The 23,486-nt window shown below is 54.5% G+C and overlaps 8 protein-coding genes across 8 annotated transcripts; 4 read left to right on the top strand and 4 right to left on the bottom strand.

Moving 5' to 3' along the window:
- The first annotated feature begins 1,124 nt into the window (after positions 1–1,124).
- On the top strand, positions 1,125–2,885 carry BZA05DRAFT_59207 (uncharacterized protein). Its single transcript, XM_051488463.1, has 2 exons — positions 1,125–1,788; positions 1,851–2,885. The coding sequence occupies exons 1-2, from the start codon at positions 1,218–1,220 to the stop codon at positions 2,525–2,527; spliced, it is 1,248 nt and encodes a 415-aa protein (XP_051338848.1). The 5' UTR covers positions 1,125–1,217; the 3' UTR covers positions 2,528–2,885.
- On the bottom strand, positions 2,885–4,526 carry BZA05DRAFT_399772 (26S proteasome non-ATPase regulatory subunit 9). Its single transcript, XM_051483837.1, has 4 exons — positions 4,071–4,526; positions 3,909–3,981; positions 3,396–3,766; positions 2,885–3,252 (listed from the first exon to the last, which is right to left on the bottom strand). Exons 1-4 carry the CDS (start codon positions 4,239–4,241, stop codon positions 3,130–3,132), a joined length of 738 nt encoding a protein of 245 aa, XP_051338847.1. The 5' UTR covers positions 4,242–4,526; the 3' UTR covers positions 2,885–3,129.
- Positions 4,527–6,850: 2,324 nt separating this feature from the next.
- On the top strand, positions 6,851–7,280 carry BZA05DRAFT_59168 (uncharacterized protein). The gene has a single exon (XM_051488461.1). The coding sequence runs from the start codon at positions 6,902–6,904 to the stop codon at positions 7,181–7,183; it is 282 nt and encodes a 93-aa protein (XP_051338846.1). The 5' UTR covers positions 6,851–6,901; the 3' UTR covers positions 7,184–7,280.
- A 626-nt stretch (positions 7,281–7,906) lies between these two features.
- Positions 7,907–11,785, top strand: BZA05DRAFT_59170 (uncharacterized protein). The gene is made up of 6 exons (XM_051488462.1): positions 7,907–9,028; positions 9,082–9,330; positions 9,392–9,586; positions 9,644–9,865; positions 9,924–10,146; positions 10,203–11,785. Exons 1-6 carry the CDS (start codon positions 8,147–8,149, stop codon positions 11,453–11,455), a joined length of 3,024 nt encoding a protein of 1,007 aa, XP_051338845.1. The 5' UTR covers positions 7,907–8,146; the 3' UTR covers positions 11,456–11,785.
- Positions 11,786–14,354: 2,569 nt separating this feature from the next.
- BZA05DRAFT_399764 (kinase-like domain-containing protein) lies at positions 14,355–16,646 on the bottom strand. The gene is made up of 8 exons (XM_051483836.1): positions 16,447–16,646; positions 16,289–16,374; positions 15,893–16,224; positions 15,668–15,810; positions 15,425–15,614; positions 15,290–15,371; positions 14,887–15,232; positions 14,355–14,827 (listed from the first exon to the last, which is right to left on the bottom strand). The coding sequence occupies exons 1-8, from the start codon at positions 16,447–16,449 to the stop codon at positions 14,426–14,428; spliced, it is 1,584 nt and encodes a 527-aa protein (XP_051338844.1). The 5' UTR covers positions 16,450–16,646; the 3' UTR covers positions 14,355–14,425.
- A 714-nt stretch (positions 16,647–17,360) lies between these two features.
- Positions 17,361–19,299, bottom strand: BZA05DRAFT_59024 (uncharacterized protein). The gene is made up of 2 exons (XM_051488460.1): positions 18,534–19,299; positions 17,361–18,470 (listed from the first exon to the last, which is right to left on the bottom strand). The coding sequence occupies exons 1-2, from the start codon at positions 19,145–19,147 to the stop codon at positions 17,567–17,569; spliced, it is 1,518 nt and encodes a 505-aa protein (XP_051338843.1). The 5' UTR covers positions 19,148–19,299; the 3' UTR covers positions 17,361–17,566.
- A 1,493-nt stretch (positions 19,300–20,792) lies between these two features.
- Positions 20,793–22,766, bottom strand: BZA05DRAFT_58924 (uncharacterized protein). The gene is made up of 6 exons (XM_051488459.1): positions 22,564–22,766; positions 22,377–22,502; positions 21,976–22,301; positions 21,550–21,886; positions 21,119–21,489; positions 20,793–21,034 (listed from the first exon to the last, which is right to left on the bottom strand). Exons 1-6 carry the CDS (start codon positions 22,586–22,588, stop codon positions 21,017–21,019), a joined length of 1,203 nt encoding a protein of 400 aa, XP_051338842.1. The 5' UTR covers positions 22,589–22,766; the 3' UTR covers positions 20,793–21,016.
- A 178-nt stretch (positions 22,767–22,944) lies between these two features.
- Positions 22,945–23,362, top strand: BZA05DRAFT_445465 (uncharacterized protein; the record flags this gene model as incomplete). Its single annotated transcript, XM_051486996.1, has 4 exons — positions 22,945–23,044; positions 23,113–23,142; positions 23,199–23,253; positions 23,317–23,362. 4 exons carry the CDS (start codon positions 22,945–22,947, stop codon positions 23,360–23,362), a joined length of 231 nt encoding a protein of 76 aa, XP_051338841.1.
- Positions 23,363–23,486: the final 124 nt, after the last annotated feature.

The following is a 23,486-nucleotide window of genomic DNA, read 5'->3' as shown; positions in this document are numbered from 1 at the left end:
CCGGGCGGGTGTATGATACGATACATTCCCTTCTTCCTCGGGAGACTGGAGCCGTGGTGAATTCCTATACATTCTAGCTTCTAGCTTCTAAACATCGCATTCGAGCTCTCCCCCCGCTTCCAAGTTCCATGCAGATTTGCCGACGAGAATAGGTAGTGGATGAGGCCAGACTCCAGAGTAAATGGCGAGAATTATCGCACTGTTGAGCATGTACTAACTATCACTCGTTTTCCCCCCGGAAATCTAGCACAGCCCAGCCCAGCCTCGGCTGAAACGGTGGATAAGGTACCCGATAGGAGATCGTGGTTTTCTACGCACGATACGTAATGTGATCCGGCCAGTCTCTGACCGGGGGGGTACCATCATTCTTCAAACTCTACTACCTATTTCCCTGAGTCTTTTTCTAATGCAATCACTCACATTCCCACAGGGTCGCGGACGGAGAGGGGAAGGGAACGAAACGAGACGTAGACATGTATCTAGGCATCGGTCGGAACGATTCATCGCCGCCGGTTACCTAGATTGTTCATTCCGAAGCTGTGAAGTTTGAGGGACTGAGTCTGCGGGCGGAGGGTGGAGGGTGAGTGATATCAGGTGCCGGAGCAGAAAGGCTGGGATATAAATAGAGGATCAGTACGGACATTCCCCGTGGAAGGAAGTGTAACTCACAGAGAACGCAGCGTCAATTCTGTTGGCCTTGGATGTAGAGGGTGAGTGATAGCAGTGACGTTCTTGGGAGGGGACCCCTCACAAAGCGGAAACTGTTGACCATGAGGAGTATCTGGAAGGGTGAGGTGGTTCATCTATGCAAGTATCCTACATTCCCGTTCGCTCCAGCCGCCGTATCGGACGTACGACTTCGGGAGCAGAGAGAGCTGCAATTGCAACTACCTGTAGGCAGCCGGCCTCGAGTACTAAGAGGTGCATGCTGTCCCCGACCGGCGATGAGCCCTACGTCCAGTTCGGGAATGTGAGCGCCACAACACACATTCTCCACGCCGTACTCATGTTCTGTGCCCTTCTCTTTGTTTCTTGTGAGTGAGAGTTGATAGCTGCCTGTCTTGGCACAGACTATAACTAACAGCGGGAGGACCCCGCAACCCCACTAGCTAGCGCGCAGTTAGGTACTAACTAGAGCAACCCCTCTATCTATATATCCTATTCCACTCCCGCCCGCCGCTCGAGTAACCTCATTCGCACCACCGCCAACCCCTAAGATGTCGCGCACGACAATGGAGTCGCCGCCATCCGAGATCCCGGTGGTCGAATTCGACTTCGACAAGACGAACCTCGACCTGAACTTCCTCACGATCGACGAGTTCTGTGCTGAGCTAGCAACATTCACGACGCCGCCTTTGACGCCGAACCGGGGGAACACGCCCGCGCCGGCGCCCTCCCTCGAGCCGATCCAGCACTCGACCTCGATCACGACGCAGCACGTCAAGGACCTGTACGAGCTTTTGCAGTCGCGCGAGTACCGGCCGTACCTCCTCACCGTCTCGTTCGCGGAGGAGGACGCGACGCCAGAGTCCGGCGTGCCGGCGTTCGCGTCGGCGATCACGGTCGAGTGCAAGTCTGCCGGCGTCAAGCTGAAGACCCTGCGTCCGCCTGGAGGCTGCTTCCCGAATAAGAGGCTGGCGAAGGAGGCCGCCTGCGGCGTCGCGATAGAATGGCTCAAATCTATGCCCGAGGAATTGGAGCGCCTGCAGTTGGCGAATCCCCCAGAGTCGTCAAGCAATCCCAAAACTGAGCCGGGGGAGTCCGTTAACTGGGTCGGCATGTTAGCAAGTACGCCCCCCCCCCCATCCCCCGCTCCCCCGTCCCCCCACTAACACCTCAAAAACCACCAGGCTACTGTCAAATCGGCCCCAACTCGAACGCGCCGCTATACACATACTACCAGTCAGCAGCGTCCACACCGCTCGTGTTCTCGTGCCAAGTGAGCGGGATCCAGACGGTAGGCAGCGAAAAGGTGTTTGGCAGCAAGACGAAATTCCACTCCAGCAAGAAGAAGGCGCGCATCCACGCCGCCAAGGCCGCCATGACCTTCATCGACGAGAACCAGATCGCGCCTGCTGCCGCGGTTAAGAAGGGTAGCGCGGGGGGTTCTGGGGGTGGTGGTGGTGATGCGAAGAAGACTCCACCCAACGAGCGGAGCACGACGACGCCTGCCGCCGCAATCGTAGCGGGCGCAAATTTCGTAGGCAAGGCGCCGCCGCTGGAGCCCGGGTCAACGATCACGATCCCGTTGGCAGCCACGATCCACGAGACGGTGGCGCTGGTGTGTCCGCAGCTCGGGCTGTCCCTGCCGGAGTACATTCTTGCGTGCGACGAGCACACGCCGGCGCTCTACGACATCACGGCGGTGCTGCGGCGGGCCCCGCCGAAGCGCGGTGTGCGCATCGGCCCAATTAAAGGCGTCTATGGGAAAAAGAATGCTCGCGACCGTATTGCGAACTCGGTCTTTACCTTCCTCAAGAAGGAGGCGGAGAATTGTCGTGTCGTCATGAAGGTCGATGGCTCTTAGAAAGACTGTTGGTAACTTGCTTGGTGTGTAATGGCGCTGGTGCGATGCGATGGGACGGTTGTGTGTGTATGGTGGGTTCCGGAGAGTAGATATTCCTCCTCGTGGATGACGATGTTGATATCTATCGGAGGATAAATAGTCATGTCTTTTAGTATGGGTTTGTTCACGGGTGTTCTCGGGGTTGACTTATTGCGCTTCTTCTTTCTTCTTTTCTTCTTTCTTTCTTTCTTTCTTTCTTTCGATGTGCTTACAATGCCAGCACGAAATGGTTTCTTCTCATTTTTCTTACTGCCGCTATCGTTCCTCCAGCAAAGCAAGCAAGCAAGCATACAGCAAAGTGAAACAGCATTGATTCATTTCTCATTCGTATCCGAGTATGATCCGAGGTTACATTCCGCTGTGGAGAGAGCAGGAGAGAGTAGGAGAGAGCAGGAGAGAGCAGCAATGAATGGTCAGGTCAAGTCAAGAAAGCATTACGACCAAACCCAAACCCAAAGTAGTAGCACGTCATGACACGACACGACAGACTGCAGCACATCTTGCACCTCAACCAACAGTCGCGCCTCAACCAGCAAGCAGTCTCACCTCATCCCCCTTTACCTTTAGAGGGGAAGTATGTGACAGCCCAGTTTTCCGTTCCCCGCCCAGGCCCTGGGAACAATGGATACAGTCCGCTCGACAAGCGATCCGGCTTCCTTGCGCGAGAGAAGAACTGCTATCGGATGCTGTTCCAGACGGCACGAAAGAGCACACGCATCGCCAAACTGTTAACATATCCCCCTTTTTGTGTATGTCGTTTCGAAGAAAAAGAGGTTTCTTTTCTAGAGTGATGAAAAAAGGGGGGTAGGGAGGGAGGGGTGTTACATACCCCATCGTTCGCCGCAACACATTCCGTCAGCTTCTTGAGTTTCTCGTGGTTCAGCGCGTGGACCCAGCCGAACTTCTTGATGTAGTCGCCCGCCTGCATTCCCGCCTCGGCGGCAGGACTGCCCTCGGCCACACTGTTGATCTTTGCAAACGGAGTGTGGATTTCGGCAGTAGAGGCGGCAGTGGTACGGACGGTGGTGGTAGTGGAGGTAGTAGTCGGGAGCGTGGACGTGGCAGCAGCGACCGCGGTTTCCTCCGAAGCAGCAGCGGCGGCGAGGCGCGCGTGGTGCGCGTGAAGCCCGAGTTCGATCCGCTTCATCAGGTCCTTGTAGTCGTTTCGGAGACAGATGATGCGCGTTCGGGTGTGCCGGACTATATGCGGGTGAGACATTTCATCACATCAGCCGTGGTGGTCTCAGGCAGGCGGGGCAGGGCGGGCGGGCGAGCGAACGAGGGGGGGAGGTGGAGGGGTGGGTGTTTCCGATGAAGGGCGGGAGGTATTTTTTTTTATTACTCTGGGGGATATCGATGTCGTCGCGGGGATAGCCGTCGAAGGTGGTTAGAGATGTTTTCATGTTGACTTTGTGCTGGAGGGACGATTCGTCAGTAAAGGGAGTGCGAGTGCGTGCGAACGACTTCATCGTGCAGACAAAAGAGGACGAAGGATTCTACCGACCGAATCGAGAACTGCACCGAGAGCTTTGAGCTCCTCTTCCACGCGGTCCTTCTCCGCCATCAGCTCGAAGAGAGCTTTCGTGGGATCTTCCTCATTACGCGTCGACGGGGCTACGGCGGCGGCGGCGATGGAAGAGCTGCCCGCGACGGACGGAGAGTGGATGTCCTCCATGACTGGCTGGTTCTCGTTCGATGGATTGGGGGTTGGGATGAAGGGTTGGTCGAGTTTGAATTGAGGGGGTTGTGGTGATGAGGGGTGTGTGGAGGGATGGCGGGGTTGGTGGGGCGATCGTGGCAGGATTGAGGTTCGTGGGATGGGGGATATCGATGATCCCGGATGACCCGGGGGGATGTGTGCAGCCCGCTAGCCAGTGGTCGGCCTAGGTACGTATCTGTCTGTTCTCCAAGCAATCGCAATCTCCAGGTTTTGAGCATTCAAATTGTCTAGGAACACGCGTTTGGAGGTCGATGCTTGAGTATATATGGTCCTGCGTAAAGCCGGTCTCAAGTGCCAATCGATCCGGACAATATGGGGGGGGTGGGCAGCCATCGCGCCGCGACGCCTAAGACCCCTCGGAAATCCAGGGTCTCTCCTCTCGTTCACGACGGGGGTGCCCCGCGCTCGGAGATAGTAGAGCTGAGCTGGGCAGATGCGATTAGATAAGATGGGGGCCAAGTCCTTTGGAGAATCCTGGTCGGATAAACACGCGCCCCGGTCGTGCCTCGTCGTCACTCCAAGATAGTCAAACTAAATTCCATGAGATTAGAGTGCCGGCAAGCAAGCGAGAAAGCAGGCAAGTTGCCTGTTGCTTGCTCCTCCTCCCGTTTCTCCATCTCGGGCGTGTGGGCTCTTTCATTCCGTCATAGCCACGCATGCAGAAATTAGTCGACTCTGCCACCACCACCACCACCACCACCACAGTTTTTTTCTCTTCCTTTTTTTCTTCTTCTTCATTTCGAGGAGGATGAATTCGAACGATGGCGCTTTCGATGTCACGATGGATGAACTCTGCACGCCGGAAAAAAAAAGATGGGTGTCTTTTTTTCTTCACTTCAGATTCTCCAATCGCACCTGCACGCCTCCAGACTCCAGAGCAGAGAGCACACTACTCAGTACTCTAAACTAGCATGGTCGAACACTTCCGTCCGCACGCCTCTTTTCGGGCCTTCCTCGGTGCTAACCATCAGTTGCGCTGCGGCCGGATCGTGTCTCTTATCCTTGGCGACGGACCCACGAACCGAGAAACAGAACGAGAGGGAAAGGGAGAGCAGCGCTGGCATCGACTGGGGGAAGGGCGGGGGGGGAGAGGGAAATACTCTGCCTATTATTCGAAACTACCGAAAGAGCGAAAAACGAAATAAAATCAAAAGATGTGGGAGGTGAGATGTGAGAGGTGGGAGATGGGAGGTGGATCCGCAACATCACTTTGAGAAGGTGGAGTAAATATGGAGATACATGATACTTGGTTACTAGTCAATTGCAGTATAGATACTCGACCCATACGTCCAAGCATGTCAAGCACACGGTGGCGATGGAGTGTATAGTACTTATCCACCATGTACTGCTGTGCACGCACTGCGGCGATGGAAAGTATAGTACTTATCCATCATGTACCGCTGTTCACAGTGCACAGTGCACAGTGCACAGAGCACAGAGCACACTGCACCCAATCTGCGTGCTGCGTGGAATCCATGGCCGCCCACTCGACGAGCGTGGGCGCCGGGCAGCCGCCCACTACGTACGCGATCCGACACGCATAGGGAAGTGGTTGGAAACGTCTGACGGATCTCCTCCAGCTGCCTCTCTATCCGCTCTCCTCGAAGCAGACGAGAATACTTTTTGCGGCGATAGACTGCCCTCTTCTCTCGGGGCAATGCTCCTTTCCTGGGGACTTGCGTCGGGCGTTGGCGACTGGTCGGCGACATGAAGCACGGTCCCGACCTCTTGCTCTTCTCGTGCAGCAGCGGGCAGCGGGCAGTGGATATGTGGTGAGCAGCGAGCAGCATCGACCGGCATTCATCAGCGCAGTCGGTTCGGTTTCAGCAGGTTAAGGGTTCGAGCCTGGGTGTCTCTGGGTGTCTCTGGGTGTCTCTGGGTGTCTCCGTGTGTCTGTCAGTCTCTGTCAGTCTCCGTGTGTCTCCGTGTGTCTCCGTCAGCCTCCGTGTGTCTCCGTCAGCTTCCGTGTGTCTCCGTCTGTCTGTCTGTCTGTCTGTTTGTATATGTCAGTCTCTCTCTCTGTCTCTGTCAGTCAGCCTGTCTGTCTGTCTGTCTGTCCGTCTGTCTGTCTGTCTGTCCGTCTGTCCGTCTGTCTGTCTATCTCACTGCCGGCTCCTTGTCCTTGCAGTGCACGCAGCGCACGCAGCGCATCAGTGCGTCAGTCCAGTCGTCATGGGTGGATGGAACCAAGCAAGCCTGCATCTCGCTCCATCCTCTCCTGATGGGGGGGCTGTTTCTTTTTCTTTTTCATGGCAACGTGCAATGCTCTCGAACGGGCGGGAAATGATCGACGCCACTCGCGCCGACCTCAATTGGGTGGAGTGCCTGGTCTTGCACGTTCCGGGCCTCGCCCCGTCCGAGTAGTCGCTGTGTTTCGCTCTCGAAGAAGTAAACCCAACGTCTCTGGCGACTCTTCACCCACCGAGCCACTCCCCCCCCACCTCTGAGACACAGACAACCCACAAACAGCAAGCAAGCACCCAGCACCCAGCAGCTCACAGCTCCTCCAGCTGTTGGCTGGCTGTCCGCCCAGCGCCAGAGAATCTCCACCCCCCCCCCCCCCCAGCCAGCCGTCGCTAACTACTAGTCTACCTGGACTAGAGCACTCAGAGTAGATGGTGCTAAGAATGCCCCGACGACTAGCAAGCGGTGGTGGTGGTGGGCTGTTGATGGTGGTGCTGCTCCTGCTGGTTGTTGTGTTTTTGTTGTTATCTCGATCTGCGGCCGTATTTCCCCAAGAATTAGCAATTCGTACTTACTCGAACTCTCTCCTTCTGCTGCAGCAGCCATCGCTCTTCGCTGCTTTTTTCCGCTCCTTCTTCCTGATCTCAGATCTTGGACTCGTGTACCCGCTACTTCGACATTCCCTCTCCGTCAGTAGCAAATCGTCGTGGTAGCTGCCATACTACTGCGAGCCTATTTGCTTTTCCTCTGCGTTTTCTCGCCCACCACCGCCCACCGCCCACCCCCTACCGCGGTTCCTGTTCGCATACATACTTGGTTGTTGTACCTGGGTACCCATAAGCTCGCTGGCCGTTCCTCCATATCCATTTTCCTCCTCCGGTGCCAGCCCTCTCTCGCACACTCACACTCACACACACATTCCTCCCTTCTCTCTTGAATACCTGCGCAATTCGTCGTTCGTTTCGAAAAAAATAATCAGCCAGCACTTTCCTCCTCCCTCATCACCATCACTACCATCACTACCACCACTTACCACCATCACTACCAGCGAAGCAACAGCAGCATCCCGGCGCTGCCTCGTCTTCCTCCACGTTACACCCCCACTACACCCTCCACCTCCTCCTGTCCAGCGATATGGTTCGTCGGACCCTCGCATAGTGGTCAATTCGATCGCATCATCATTTTGGGAACACATTCCGGTCACTCTTCGTTCGTTCGTTCGTTTTTAGCTCGCAGGACAGCAATTAGGTTGCTTTTCCATTTGCCTCTCGGTCTTCGGCTTCCGCGTGGCTGTTGTGGGGGATTGGGTTTATTGATACCGACATCGAAAGAGGACGAGAGAGTGTGTGTGAGGGACACACAAGGAGAGAAGCTTGGGTGGAGAGAAGAATAACGACAGGATCAGGAAGAAAAGAAGAGGAAGAAAGAAAGAAAGCAAGAAATAAAGAAATCGAGAGAGAGCGTGGATAAAGAGGGAAAAAAAGATCCGCACACCAAACACACGCACGCACGCGTCAGTCAACTTTTATATCAATCCGTTGATTCCAACACGCAGCAATACACCCTCGTCACCTAGCTCTGTCACGAAGTCAGCACCCCCAGAGATCGTGGACCACTTTGTACAGGTACACTTTAGATTCGACGTGTCAACTGATCCCGGCGGCTATATAACGCCCATGGCTCTGTTAACACACAAAGTCTCGTCATGTACCGACAACTACTCCCTTTTCGCGAAAGAAAAAACTTTTTACGGAATCCCATATCTCGATAGGTCGCGATCGTCGATCCCGAGCGATGCCAGCTCGTTCTTCGGCGGCGCACTCTCCCTGCGAGATTCGGCGCAGGACCTGTCATCGATCCCGCAACGAAGCGGCGGCGGCGGCAAGAACAGCTCGGCCAGGATCGTTCACACACCGAACCAGGATGCCGTCCTCCCCGAACCTGCGAGAGCTACAGCTCCACAGATAGTCGAGTCGACCAGCCAATCAAACGACGACGACGATGCTGCGCTACCGGATTTCGAGGAGGAGGAGGAGGAAGAGGAGGTGGTGGTAGTGGAGGAGGTGGGGCAGGATGAAGAGGAAGGGAAGGAGAAAACTCGATGCAACAGCGTTGAATCCTTCGATTCCACTGCTCTGGATTCGAACGCGTCGTTCGTGACGGCTGAATACATGCAGGCCCCCGCGATAGTTGTGAAAGAGGCCAATGGGGAGCAGAAGAATCCATATATTTTCCACAGATGGATGAAGACGATGTTCCGCAAATCTCCGCCGCAGCCGTTTCCGGATATGGTCTTCACTCGTCCCAGCAGCGTGCGACATTCGCTGGAATCCTGCGGAACGGGAGAGAGATCTTCGGCGTTCGTGTCTGGAGTCAGGACTGCATCTGCCACACTGGCGTCTTTCCCCATCTCTGGCCAGACGGCGAGCTGTCGGAGGACCAGCGTGACCGGATTGGATGCGGATACGATAAATCGGATGCTCGATAGGAAGCACGCATTGGAGGAATTGATCTCTACGGAAGAGTACTACATTCGTGATCTGAAGTCGCTGAAAGATGTGAGTTTGGAAACCGAGGTTATCGATTTCGCTCGGAGCTGATATTGTGGCAGAAATATCTCCCGATACTCAGGGATTGTGTTTGGATTTCCTCGGACGTTCGGCAGGCAATGGCACGTAACGTTACGGAGATGCTCGAGCTCCACGGGAGGCTGCTTGCGGATATCTCACGCGCCTTGCCGTGTACGACGCAGACGATCCAGGACCATAGTGTCCACCAAAACGTTGCGGACCTGGCGAACTACCCGATTCTGTCGGATCCAGCAGCGGCGGCCGAGGTGGCTAGGATTTTTGATACAACCGTAAGGCTCACTGCCATATCAGCGATTGATTGTCGGTACAGCTCAATTAACCCCGACGCAGATCATGGCGTTTTTCGTTTATGAGGAATACTCGGCGAAGTACCAGGAAGTGATAAGGGCGCCGAAACGCACAGTGAAACCTTCGGATACATTGCACGGAAAGGGAACCGAGGCGCTTATTGGAGCATCGAATTCGTGGGACAATCGCGGCGACTACGGGAAGCGGGCGATGGAGCTCTACGATCTGCTGTTCAAGGTGCGCGAATCACCCCCCGCGGTAAAGCGCCTGTTGACTGACTGGACCGTATCGTAGCCAATCCAGAGATTATGCAAATATCCGTTGCTCTTCCGCGACATCGAGAAGAACACACCGGCGATTGACTGCCCGGACACGAATCGGTTATTGGAGAGGGTGCGACATCGGTTGGATGAGGCCGTTCACCAGGTCAACGTGGCCAACAGCGATGCGCCCAGGATCCGTGAGCGGATAGAGAAGACTTGGCTGCTGCAAGACAGGCTTGATTTCCAACAGAAGGTACGTGTTTTTGGGCACATCTGTATGAGCAAAAGCTGACGGTGGGGCATCAACACAGTCACTCCCGGTTCGTTTATTGGGTCATGTCATCCTGTGCGGAGCTCTGCACGTCACATGGCAGAGCAACAACCGGGAGAGCCAGCCTCATACCGAGTACATGGCTTGTTTGCTCTTCAAGTCCTACCTCATCTTGGCCTCGGTATCGAAGCACGATCATTACAAGGTCAAATTTGCGGTAACTTTGGCTATCGCGCGCATCGAGGAGCCTAGTCATGGCAAGGGTGAGTGCTTTTCTATAATTCACGAGAGGCTAATCAGCGCTAACCACGTAAACCAGGTTTGTACAGCCCTGGCGCACCTCATACGTGGAAAGTGGTCTTTGAGGCGGACCACCGAATCTACGAAGTCTTGCTGTCAGCATGCTCCGATGACGAGGAATTCGTATGGCGCAACCAGATCCAGGACCGCATCATGGCGGAGAGCAAGGACTACCAGGAATACAGCTCGACCAATATGGATTTCTGTTCGTGCATCTCGTCCGATATTAAGCCGGTCGGTGACGTTTTCGGACGACCTGGCACTTTGGCTCGTCATCAATCTCTTTTGCGCGGCGGGGTTTCTTCGTCTCTGGAGTCTGACGGCCAATACGTGGTGATTAATAACTTTCTCTTCGCCGATGATCCACATGGCTCCACCAACGTCAGGCGAACCTACAGCACTCTCAACTTCAATGGGCTTGTTCCGACCGTCAACCTGAAGCGCACCGAAAGGAATCGGGCGGAGGCTAGACTTGCTGAGGTGTGGACCAAAGATCTTATCCCTTTCAACGCAACACGGACAAAGCCACGGAAGGAACCCAGCGGTGCCCTGCTCATGCGGCGGCTGTCGATGCTCAGCTTGCTTTCAAGCTCGAAGAGGCCGACACTGTCCATCGATTCCGATACATCGGATACTACATGGGAGGAGGATTGCGATTACGACGAGCCGACTGTCAAGCGCTCCTCAACTTTGTCTTTTACCAGGTCAAAGTCGAGCTCTTTCGTCACCGCACCGTCTAGCCCTACCAAACGGAGTTCGAGCTTGAGTAGCAGGTTTTCGTTCAATTCCAGCACCAAGAAGGAAAACACTTCCGGAGGGTCATCGCCTACCAGGAGGCGCGGCATAATGCCCTTGCTCGACGGCAAGTGGAGGTCAACCGATGAGACCATCACCGAGGCTACGCCGGCCGAGCTCGATGCGGCGGGATATCCCGAGCCTTGGTCCAGAGAAGAGGGATACTTTTCGATCGTGAAACCCACCACGCCACCGAATTCAGTCCAGGAAGGAGAGGAGCTCAGCATTTATGCGGCACTCGAAGACCGCTACATGATATCGAGGGCTGGGGCAACTGCCACGCTGAACCGCGCGGGCACCGACATAAAATCACCGAAAGCAAGCTTCAGGCCGGAACCCAAGATATCGAGAAGACACACCATGGTGACACCTCCCGGACCACGGCCGAGATCATGGCGAAGCGGGAGGCGGCCCAAAGCACGTAGCGAGCCATTATGTGGTACAAAGCTGTCTGGCGGCAGCGTCGTGCACCGATGATACCCCACCGAAGAGGGCATTTTACTTTCTTTAATCTCGAGACCACCTCTACTTACTCGTTCTTCTCTCTATATCCACCGCTCTTCTCTTCTTGAAAAAGCTCATTTGTTCATTTTTTCTTGCTCGGTCTTGTCACTCCTAGATTTCATCCCTCAACGGAAGAAGGCCGGTCCGACAGACCACTACCACCACTTGGATATTCTACTTTTTGTTTTTCCTAACGTAGCGTCTTCCATTCATTGCTCTTTCTCTTTGTTTCACTTTTTGGGGATTTGGCTGTACACACTTGCAGGTTTGGGTTGCGTGGGATGTTTTTTGTTCTCTCGTCATTATCACGGGGCGTTTTTTTCTTCTCTATTCTGCTTCTTTTCCCTCTTTTCCCCCTTTCTCTATTCGTTCTCGATGGGGGGCTAGGTTATGGCCGTCGCTTTTTGCTTTCCTTTTCCTTTTCCTTTTCCTTTTAAACTTTAACTTTTGGGTTGTTGAGCGGGTGTTGATTTTGTTTCCAAGTGTTTTGTTTTTTCTCCCTCCCCTCCCACTTTATATAATCCCACCATGGCTTCTACTGCACTTCTCTTCTACTTCTACTTCTCTTCTACTTCTCTTCTTCTTTACGATTCGATTCAAATGTATGATATTCAACTTTTTGGTGCTGTGTTCTAAGGGAGAAGAAAAAAAAAGGGGAAGTGGGAAGTGGGAAGGTGGGAAAGGGGAGAAAGGGTTTCAGTTGGGGGGGTTTTTGCAGCGTCTTCTTTTTTTTTCTTCATCTTTTTGTTTCGTTTTTCGTTTTTCGTTTCTCCTTTTGTTTGTTTTGTTTCTCCTTTCAAAGGCACTGGAACTGGACTGGGGCTTTGGGGTTTGGGATTGGGGCAAATGGGTCCTCGGAGTTTGATTTGATTTTTCCTTTCGCTTATGAAATATGAAGTGGGGTGGTGGAGGGGGGAGGGGATGGGAGGGGGGAGGGGGGCGGAGGGGCTGTGTTGTTGGACTTAGGATTGGGATTGGACTTGGGCTTGGGTCCGTGGGTTGCAACTTGCAAGACATAGTGGATGCTGTGGATGCTGTAGCAGGTACGGTGCTAGTATAACAAGAAGTACTGTGGCTACCTACTGTGGATATGGGGCTTTGGGGCTATGGAGCTATGGGGCTACGGGTGATAATCAAGATGGTATCATACCGGTATCGATCTTTCATCTTTTGAGTGCCGAGTTCCGGTTCTGTGATTGTATGTGTGATAGGGGGTGCCTCCTGTGTAAAAATCTTGGAAAGAAGAGGAAAGAAGAGGTGATGGCTTTTTTCTGTTTTCTTGGATCTTCAGGCGACGAAGGAGTTAAGATTGAGGTCTCAGGTGAGACATCGGCAGTATCGATCACGGCTTATCACTCAAGAGTCAGCGGAAACACACTTGGCCTGGTGCTTCTTCAATCCCGTACCTGCATTTGTTTGGTAGGCAGCGGCGCCACATCGTACTGGCCGGTAGCGGGGTCTCAACCCCCGGCCGGCCACAAGTGGGCAGGAAAGGAGTGCGACGGTTCGCCACAGTCTACTAATAGTAGATAGGCTGCACGCGAAATAAACTGAAGATCTCTTTCTCTCCCCCGGTGATCTCTCTCTCTCCCGTATGTACAATACATAGGTAAATACGATACTCTATTGCCGGTACATATTAGGGCCCGTTTGGATGGCCTCAGTTTTAGCGAAAACTGTCAGTTTTTCGAGAAACTGAGCAAATGGAACTGAGACCCCGTTTGGATGGCACAAAAACTTTTTAAAAAAAACCGAAACTGTGGGGCTCCAGCGACGAAACTGGTACTGACTTCGAGAGGTCATTTCTTTGCCGCCACTCAGTATCGCATTTTAACTTCAACCATGGACTCCCTTTACGGGGAAGAGAAAAAAGCGGGGCCACAATGTGTCCACTATTAGAGTTCTGGTGAAGCCTATTATTCATACTTATGGCTGAGTAATCTGAGAACTGCCAAACACTCTGTTCACCTCACAGTTTTCCGGAAACTGAAACTGGACAGAATTCGGTGTCTCGTCGGGGAACTGAATTTCGCTCTAAAACTGGAACTGAAAACTGAGGCCATCCAAACGGGCCCTTAGACTCGTCGGGGGCGGCAGCAGCAAAGGTAGCAGAAGTGCCAATTCCGGACACTCGGAGCGCCGGACATGATGCATAGGTGGTTATGTATGCTCGCAATTTCACTACCGCCGGGTGTCGTGATGAGGGCGCCTATAGGTATGTACCGACTGGTACCGACCAAGTAGAGTAGATACTCTTATTTGTAGGTAGGGGTACGGATAGGCGAGCGCTTCCAGACTTCAGTCTTTGGGTATGCATGTATGAATCTATATGTCCGCACTTATGTCTATATGTATGGGTGTATGGATGTACACGCACCGAAGCACCGGTTCCTCCGGGCAGTCCGCCGGACACTCCTCCAGGCGCTCCTGGGCGCGTTCCGGGGTGCTTCACCGCTCCCTTGATGCGACGGATCGACCCCCTCCCCCCGTATTGCAAGCCGGAATCTGGCTACTCTATCATACTTGGTACCGACAGGCAACAGCGAGATGAATTGCCCCCCCCGCCCCTCCCTCCCCCCCTTGCTTCAAATTTCCCTACGTCCACCTACATATATCGTGGTGCAGGTGCCATTTCTGTCGTCGCTACTCATGTACTTTAGGCGGTAGCGAGATCAAGCCATGGGCTCGCTTCGCGTCGGTGTGTATGTATGTATGTAACTACGATCGCGATGTACGGTCGTCAATCGTTAATCGGCATTTCGCTTCGGTGGTGTGTAAGGAGTACTGCCGTGGCGGGGCGGGACTTGCTTGACGGGACGTGACTACATAACTACAGAGCCGCATCACCAACCCTCACGTGCCGCAGCATGTCCCCACACTCGCATCAAACCGTAAATAATTCTAGGTATCTACATACATAAAGCACTTGCTTAAGTACCTACTTTAAACTTGCGTCGCCGCCGCCCCCGACGGGCCGACCCTCTGTCCATAGCCGGTAAAGACGGCCTCCTTCGAGAGCACAGTGACCTCCTTAAAGAACCTCCTCCACTGGAGGGGGTCGCCCACATTTTTCGAGAACGTGACCTGCAGCATATCCTGCGCCAGGCGCTCGACGATGATATCGCCGCGCAGCGGACATCGGCGGCGGTCCTCGGTTCGCACCGAGATCCACGTCTCGGTGTTGGCGTCTTCGTAGTCAGAAGGCTTGAACGGCGCGATGATGATCCCCATGCGGTGTAAAGCGCTGGACAGGATCGGCAGGATCTGCCGGAACGAGTACGACGAGAAGAAGCGCGTCAGCCGCTGGGCCGGGCAGATGTCGCGGAAGTGCCGCGCGTTTTGTGTCTGTCACGGGATGCATCAGGAACTAGTTCTGTTGGATACATACTTGGGGCGGTGCGTACCAAAGACACGGATAGATGTGGTTGCAGCGCGAACTGGCTCATGGTGGGGTCTTCAGCAAGACTCGCCCATAGAGTCTGGGAGTCGAATTCCTGCTGTGCCTCTGTGGGCTGCGAGGCAAACATGTGGTGGTGTGGCCTCTCCCATGCAAAATCTACATCTGTCGCTGGCGCACGGGCCGATATGACGGGCTGTGTGGACGCCATACGACTGGAATCATCGAGCTGATGCCGTGAGCGGCTGGAGAACGGCGCCTTGGTGAAATCCACGTGAAGGTTCTCCATCATCTTTGTGGCTAGGTTGACCCCGTTTATGCAAAGACCGTTGCGGGCCAGGTGAGGATTGGGTCTGCGGAGTGGTTAGTCGCCCGCCTACTCATCCAGCGAGGGCAGTGGGGGGGAGTACTTCGTGAACCAGGGATGGTCCCTCACCCGCTCCAACGTAAACCGTGCCTTGGGGTCAAGAGCCATCATGCCTCGTAGTAATGCTGTGCACCCATCAGCCACGCACCGCCTTCGACACCCAGAAGCGATCACGAACACAGAGCCTCAAGAGGAACCGAAGGCCACGGGTCGTAGGTCGGCCTTCCGCCGGACTCGAGGTACATCTCGAACTCCGCCGACCGACTCGTTGGTTCGTCCCATGGGGTATTCCCCACCAGCAACGTGAACAGGACCACTCCGCACGACCAAATGTCGACCGAGTCGGCGCGGTACTTGCCTGCGATCACCTAGAGGACGTTGGTGCCGGTTCGGGAGAGAGAGAGGTAGGAGGGTTACAAACTTCCGGTGCAACATACGGTGGCGACCCGCACACCGACGTCGACTCGCGGTATTTACCCTGATATTGAAACAGCACCGCCAGCCCAAAGTCCGCAATCTTCAGATTCCCATTACCGTCGAGCAATATATTCTCCGGCTTCAAATCTATTACCGTCAGCCCCGTCACCTCACCCCATCCCCCCTCCCCGTCCCCGTCCCCGTCCCACTCCCCCGTCCCGGTACATACCCCTATGCGCGACCCCCTTCCCATGCATCCACGCGAGTCCCGAGACTAGCTGGGCAAAATAAAACTGCGCCACATCCTCACTGACGCCGACGTCCGCCTCAATCTTATCGAAGAGGTCTCCGCCATCCGCAAACTCCATAGCGATCCAGAGCCAGACATCATCCTCGCCCCAGCCGTAAAAGGCGATGAGGTTGCCGTGGCCGGAAGAGAGCTTGTGCAGCTCGACCTCGAACTTCAGCTGGCGCGGCGAGATCCGTCCCCGCTCTAGAGCGTGCTGCTTGTGGATGAACTTGGCCGCGAATACGCCCTGTGCTGAACGCCCTTTTTTCACGCTGGCTGGCAAGGTGGGTTAGAGTGGATGAATGGACTGCGAGGGAGGGGAGCGGAGAGACGCACGCGGCATACGCCCCCCGCCCTATCGTCTTCGAGATTATCTCGAACGGTAGCGATTCGGGCAGCGGGTCGAGTTGCGTGAGCGTCGTCTGCTCTCCTCCTCCGACTGTTAGTTATCTGAAGCATTTCGTTTGCCGTGCGTGCGTGCGTGGCTAACGTACCATAGGTATCGTGTGCGTGTCGTGGAGCTCGAGAGTATCAGAGAGACAATAGGATGTGTGGTGGGATGGCAATGGCAATGGCAATGATAGCCGCAATGGTAGGTAACCGCAATGGTGAATAGCAAAGGTGAATAGCAGTAGTTAGAGTAGCTACAGCTGTGGTATGGAATCGGCTTGGCTAGTGGATGATAGTTACCGCTAACTACCGTAGGACAGAAAAGTAGTCATCGCGGGGCCCGGGCTGTGATGTCACAGCACAGCACATATCTACCTCTCCAACTTCCCTCCACGTCCATTTCACCTCGAGTCCGCGTCGAGTGCGAATGTCTCAGGGTTAGCAGCGATTCAGCTCTAGAACGGCAGTGTTTCCCCCGCACCCTGTTTCCCATGCACCCTGGCGTACCGCAACAGAAGTGCCGACCGAATCCCCTCGCGTTGTGTCCCGTCGCAGGGCAAGGCCTGGCCGAATCACAGACACTCACTCATCCACACCACCCCCGGCCAGTTACATCACCGGATTCCAGACTCCAGTGCAGTCCAGTCCAGACCGGCCAGCTCGAGATCAGCATGACCACGACCCGTCCGTTTCCTTTCTTTTGCCCATTCCATCAAACGCACAGTACAGCACAACACAACACAGCAGAACACGCAGCAGCAGCCAGAATACCAGCCCAGCCCAGCGCTACGAAACGCCCTTCAACTAGATAGGTGCCGTATCTGCAAAGTGATAGGTAGTCATACCCACCTGTTTCTCGGGGTGAAAAAGTATGTATGATATGTACACATGAAATTCTTCAATCTGCAAAAGAAAATATAAAACCCCCCCTCTCGCCCTCGCCCCGACCGAACCCCGCACGAAAGCCTGGGGGAAAAAAATCTGAACGCCAATGAATGAACAACGTAGCAAAAGAAAATACACGGATCACAACTATATGGCTAATGGATGATGGGTAATGGGGAGAAAGAAAGAAAAAGAAAAAGAAAAGTCAACCATTATCCGTTGGGAATATGTTCAAGCCGCACTGCCACCTCCGCCCATACCACCGCCACCGGGCATGACGCTTCCGGAGGAAGATGGAACCGTGACGGAATTCCGCTTTTTCTCTTTCCTATAGACATATCAGTCGAGGCCCTCCACATTATGGGAGGTAATTCGTGGTAGAAGAACATACTTTGCCCATCGCAAACCACAAGCATTGCACAGGGTTTTGGGACCCTTGGGACCCTTGCGCCATTCCGGACTGTCCAGCGTGCCACAATCCGTACACACGTACTCGTCCGCAATCTTCTGTTTCTTTTTCTTGTCCGAGCTCTGGCGGTTCTCCTTGTCGACGGGGATGGGAACACCAACGTCTCCGCGAATCAAGGCCGGTGATGTGTCACCAGTACTGATGCCCTTGGAGCGTTCACCTTCCCGATACCGAAGCCCGGTCAGGATCTCAATAGTATCCATATGGGAGGGGCCGTCGATTCGTGCCATCTTGTCTCGGATGCCCTCGATGTGGATGGAATTGGAGGCCTCCATTCGATCCAAGTTCTGCCGAGTCAGCGCGCTCACGGGTTTGGCGGGAGGCGGCATCGAATCCGCACCCACGCCTGATTGTGATGGGGTCTGGCCCTGTGACATGGAGAGTGGCGTCTCGCCGCCGAAAGACGAGCCGACACTCGTACTGGTCATGCCGTCACTCCTTAAGGAATTCTGCTGTCGCTGCCGCTGTTGCTGCTGGTCCTCGTATTCTTCCTGGCGCAATTCCACGATTCTCTTCATCAATCTCTCGTTCTCAATCTTGTGTTCCAGGAAGGAATCCAACAGCGCCGCGTTCCGCGTGGGATACGGGCGCGCCATCATGAAGAAACCCTTGCATATCGACTGCAGCGACGACGGGTCGATTTGCGGCGCATCAGCAATGTGTGGGTGGCCGTGGGCTTCAAATATCGCATAGGTATCATCGCTTTTCCGGAACCGATAGAACAATCGGAGGGGACGCCCGGTAGCTATCGATTCGTTGAAATCCCGCACAAATCTACAATAGTAACACGCATAAGCCTCACAACTCCGGAGTGAAAAAAAAAGAGAAAAGACATACAGTGCCGAGTCGTCTTCATGGATGAAGTCCGTAATGAACTTTCCGATCAGCTCCTCGACGCCAAACCCGGTCAAGGCTCTACTCGACGGTGAGGCGTAGACCACTTTCCCGGTGGGTGTGAGCACATGCAGGAAGTCCTGCAGCTCCTCGAGTATGCGCTGCGACCAATTCCGCCTCTTCGTGAATTCCGTCAAAGTACTTCCGCCACCAAGGCCTCCGAACTCGTTCGGCATGGCGGTGAGTGGTGACGTCGTGGCGAGCGCGGCGAACTGATCGCCAACGGACGACAACTGGGGGTCGAGGGAACCCATGCCGCCGTTTTCCGTCGCCGCCGCAGCAGCGGCAGCGGCGGCCGCAGCCATCCCCATCGAGATCATGAGAGGTTGGTCCATCATTGTCGAGTCGCTGCCGTTCTGCTGTTGGTCCTGCTGTTGATGTTGCTGTTGCTGTTGCTGTTGCTGGTTCGCGGCGGCGGCGGCGGCCGAAAACGACATGGAAAGGCCGCGGGCGCCATTCCCTAGCGGCATTCCCGAAAGTCCTTGCTGCTGCTGCTGTTGCTGGGCCGTGCGGGTATAGCCCTGCGAGGCCGGGGCGGAAGAGTCGGCCGTGTTCATTATATCGTTATCGTTGCTGCTGCTTCTCTGAATTCGAACCGATGGAAGACGAAGTTATGACGCGCCACCGGCATGGACAGGCGGACCGATGAAGATATCTCGTCGAGCCGACGTATGTGGTTGCGGGTGTGGTTGAGAGGGGGAGTGGGGGGGAGGGCGGGGTGGTGGGGTGAGATAGGTGGTGGTAGTAGTCGCGGGAGGTGACGAGGGAGAGACTCGAGTGTGGTGGTGGTGGTGGTGGTGGCTGCTTGTGTAAGGTACTACAATCAGTCAGGTCAGTTGAGGTCCAGTCGTGTTTTGCCCACTTGGAGCAAAGAAGAACGAGAATCCACCAGGACCATTATCACTAGACACTCGACGGAGCCTACTAGTAGGAAGAGGTATGGATAACTCCGGAGTCGGCATGACTGCGGGGGGGCATGGACTGACAGGGGCTCAGATCTGCTCTAGATGCCATTCGAGCATTCTTCTTCGTCTTCTTCTCGATTCTCTTCCTTTTCCTCACCCCACTCCACTCCGTTCAATCGTTATCGTACCTCCCAGCCCCCAGCTATCACAAATAACAATCTCCTTCATTTCCCCATTTCCCCATATGTGTGTGTGTGGGTGACGGACGAACAGGCAGGCAGGCAGACAGAGAGACAGCTCTGATGTGGTCAAATAGATTGCCCCCGAATCGAAACGCAGGGAGGAACTTCCCACATCCCCCAGTGCTCACTCTCTCCCGACTGTTACTCGTTTTGCCGAAGGACAATGTTTCTCCGGCGGTGGCTGTCTCACGTGGAAGCGACGTGAATGGCTTATAACTACATACACCACGCCCCGGGTTTGTCGTCCGCCCCTAGTTAGACAGCCCTAACAGCAAACGCCGCAGAGCGGACAGAGCAGAAAATGAGTAACAGCATGTAGCATCCCCGCACGCCATGACGCCTCTCCCCTCCCTCCCTCGCTCCCTCCCTCCCACCCACTTGCACTCCTCCCAGATCCAGCCAAGATCCCCTTGCATACGCACGCACGACGGCGGACGGCGGGCGGGTGGGCGGTCGATGTCGATATCGATAAATAACCGTCCGTCAGATCATGATCACAGCGCAGACCGGGGCTAGAGTATCTAGCATAGCATATCCTCTAGTTGCTCCAGTTAGCACGGCGGAGCTACCGTACTCTACTCGTACATGCTAGTGGTTGGCTATGTAGAGTAACGAGCTGCCGCGGATCCGGATGCGATGCCCCTCCACTCAGCTCGAGCTCCCGCCAGCGGCCGGCATACCTATGACATCGTACCGGTATCTGCTTACTAACCCGCTTTGCTTTGCTGCTCGACGGCCCGACGTGAGGCGATAAGAACTTTCCGATAGAATATGTGGGACCCTGAAGCATTTGGATTGTAGATACCGGCACAGTACCGCGCGCTTTCTTCATTCTTCATGGCTTGAATGTGCTTCTAATCGTGATCACTCGACAATTCCCTCATAGCCTAGGTAATCCAACGAACGAACGAAGAGTCGAGTAAGAAGTACCTATCAGTGATAGGCAATAATCCCCCCTCCCCCGCTGCTCAGGTCGGTAGGCACCTACCACCGCCGTGAACGGAGTGCATTCATCCATCCATCCACACGGTGGAACGAGAGAAGGAATGACAGACAAACATTAAACTTGCCCCCCGGACCAGGAGACAGAGACCCAACAAACAATTGTAAAGAGTGAACCTATGAACGCCACCACGCCACCACGCTGCCTACACGCTGTAAAAAAATGACCTCCAAAGAAAACAGACCGATCCTTCACTTGATCTAAATGATCTAAAGTAGAGCACTATGGGGGGCTACATAGAGTACATCATCTAGGGAACCCTGATCACGATCACGATCACGAGTCGGCAAGATGCTGCGATACGATAGATAGATAGATATTAGCCGGCTGTCCACGCTTCGTCCGGAAGGAGGGAGGGAGGGAGGGCAGATAACTTACCGACCACTCGGGAATCTCACGCAACTTTGAGCACATGAATTTCTCCAGCTTGTTGGCGTTCTTCCAGTACGAAGTCGTTTCATTATTGTACTTGCGACAGTTGGTGAAGATCAGCTTCGCATCTTTGACGAAGTCGTCGGGTGTAGCGTAAGCATCTTCTTCCAGACGCTTTTCCATGGTCTCCAGATCCATCGGCTCGGTTATGACGTTATAATAATCGGGCACTTCTTCGGCGTTGACTGGTTTCTGGAATGGCCAGGCAGAATGGTGGTTCTGCATCTCGGAAAGAAGGTGGAGCAGTTGCGCGTAGTGGGGTCCGTGCTTGGGCTGTCGAGCGAGTTCGTCCATCTCTGGTGACCAGCCTGCATCCCCTACACACACACAGGTCAGCACTGAAAGACGTTCCCCCCCAGACGATCGATGAAACCTACGTATCGCGGGGATCGAGGATGGATCGATCTTGCACGGGCCGTTCCTGAACTCCTTTGGCGGCGCATGCACGATATGGGACTTGGAGTTGGCCCGGATCATCGCGTTGACGGCCTCCTTCTGCTTAGCCAGCATGCGACTGACCTCCAGATACCTGATCCTCGGGATCATAGAACACTGCATGATCGTACCACCCTCGTAATCCTTGATGTACCCCATCCACTTTTTCTTTTCCAGCGTAATCTCCTTGGTGAAGCCTTGTTTCTTGAAGTAGCCGATAGCATAATTGTCGGCGTAGGTCAGAAAGTGCATCACGTCGGAGGTCGCCTTCACATAGTCCTTGAAGTCTGTCAGCTCCGTCCGTCCCACGTCGCCCCCACCACTACACACCGGCACAATATCGCTCTACTCTCAAACAGGGTGCCAACCTTGAGATGTGACATGAGATGCGCACCGTAGCCCTTAACCTGCTGGTCCGCCGATATGGCACAGAAGACAATTTCCGCAAACTGCCGTCCCTTAAACGGCCGGTACGTAATGCCTCCGACGACCTCGAGCGGCTTCTTGACGATGGCCATGGACAAGTGGGTGCGATCGTAGACTAGGCGCGCAATATAATCCCGCGGCATCTTGGGCAGCTGTTTCTGGAATATGTTTCTGAGACCTGACAGGATGATTGTGCTCTCCCGCGTGCCGTCGTTGTTCACAACGCGAAACTCTATTTCGCCGTTGCGCTCTTCGATCACCGCTTTGGCTGTGTACCACCGGATTGTCAGTACTGCGAAATAGCTAGCTAACTTCGAAGGAGTCGTGGGAGCAGCAATCGTACATTCTCTGAATAGTGCTTTCGTCTTCACCGGACCGTCTGGAGCCTCCGAGACCCTCGTACCTTCGCTCTTGACGCGCTTCGCCTCTGATCCAGCGTTTTCGTCCAGCTTGCGCTTCGCATCGTGCTCTGCAACACATTATGTGAGTATGTGAATGCGCCATAGTCCATGGCGGAGGGAAGGCCCAACTCTCGTGCTGCTTGACGATCGGCATGATGATTGCGCCGCAGGAATGCGACGTGTAGGGAATGCGGCTAGATAGAGGTATTAAATGCGCCCGTATATGGTGTCTCACTCAAATGTCGTTGAATGATCGAACCTGTCGTTGTCGCGGAGGTTGAGGGGTCAACCCGATGCTTCGATTCCAGGTTCCAGTGTAGGCTTCGCGTGCTCACTACTAATGTACCATAGAGCGCGTTCCTGCCAAGCCCGCACCAAGCCTTAGCTCGCGGCTGGCCCAACCTAACCGAAAGTTGTTCCGTGTCCTGAAGACACGAGAGCTCTCCATTCAAGTTCACAACCCAAACCAGCCCTCGACAAACACAACCCCACAACCCACGCAACACAACAATGGCAAACATGGATTACGACTGGGACAACCTCATCCCCTTTGAGCCGCTGGTCTCGAAGAGCCAGCAGTTCCCCGCCGCTTTCATACTCATGGCTCTTGGTTCGCATTACCAGCCGGAGCTTCTCAAGTCGGGGATTTATGCTGATGACGACGCTATGGAATTGTAGGAATTTGTCTTACCGGCTTCTTCTCGCTGAGTATGTCTGAAATATCACCACTATTTACAGAGACTACCTCTAACCCTCGTTCGCAGACAAATCCATCGCTATCGCTCCGCTACTTGCCATTCCGGCGTCGCTATCGTTCGCGTATGAACCCCACTGCCGGTTGCTACTACTACTACCACCGGACATCCGCTGACCGAGACATAGCTTCGGTGCAGTGTTTCTGATTTGTGCGGTCGGCGTATACGTATAGACAAGCTGTGGAGAAGTGGAAGACAGAGGGATAATGGAGTAACCGGTTGCTTCATCTCGTATTTGTTTCGTTTCGTTGGTCGTTTGTGTCTTATCGTACTGTGTCGTTGGGTGGAAAGAGGGAG

This window comes from Tricharina praecox (assembly GCF_024521635.1).
Source record: "Tricharina praecox strain CBS 144465 chromosome Unknown BZA05scaffold_14, whole genome shotgun sequence".
Taxonomy (NCBI): Eukaryota; Fungi; Ascomycota; class Pezizomycetes; order Pezizales; family Pyronemataceae; genus Tricharina; species Tricharina praecox.
Note: the sequence above shows the minus strand (reverse complement) of the source record. Positions and strands in the feature narration are given on the sequence as shown.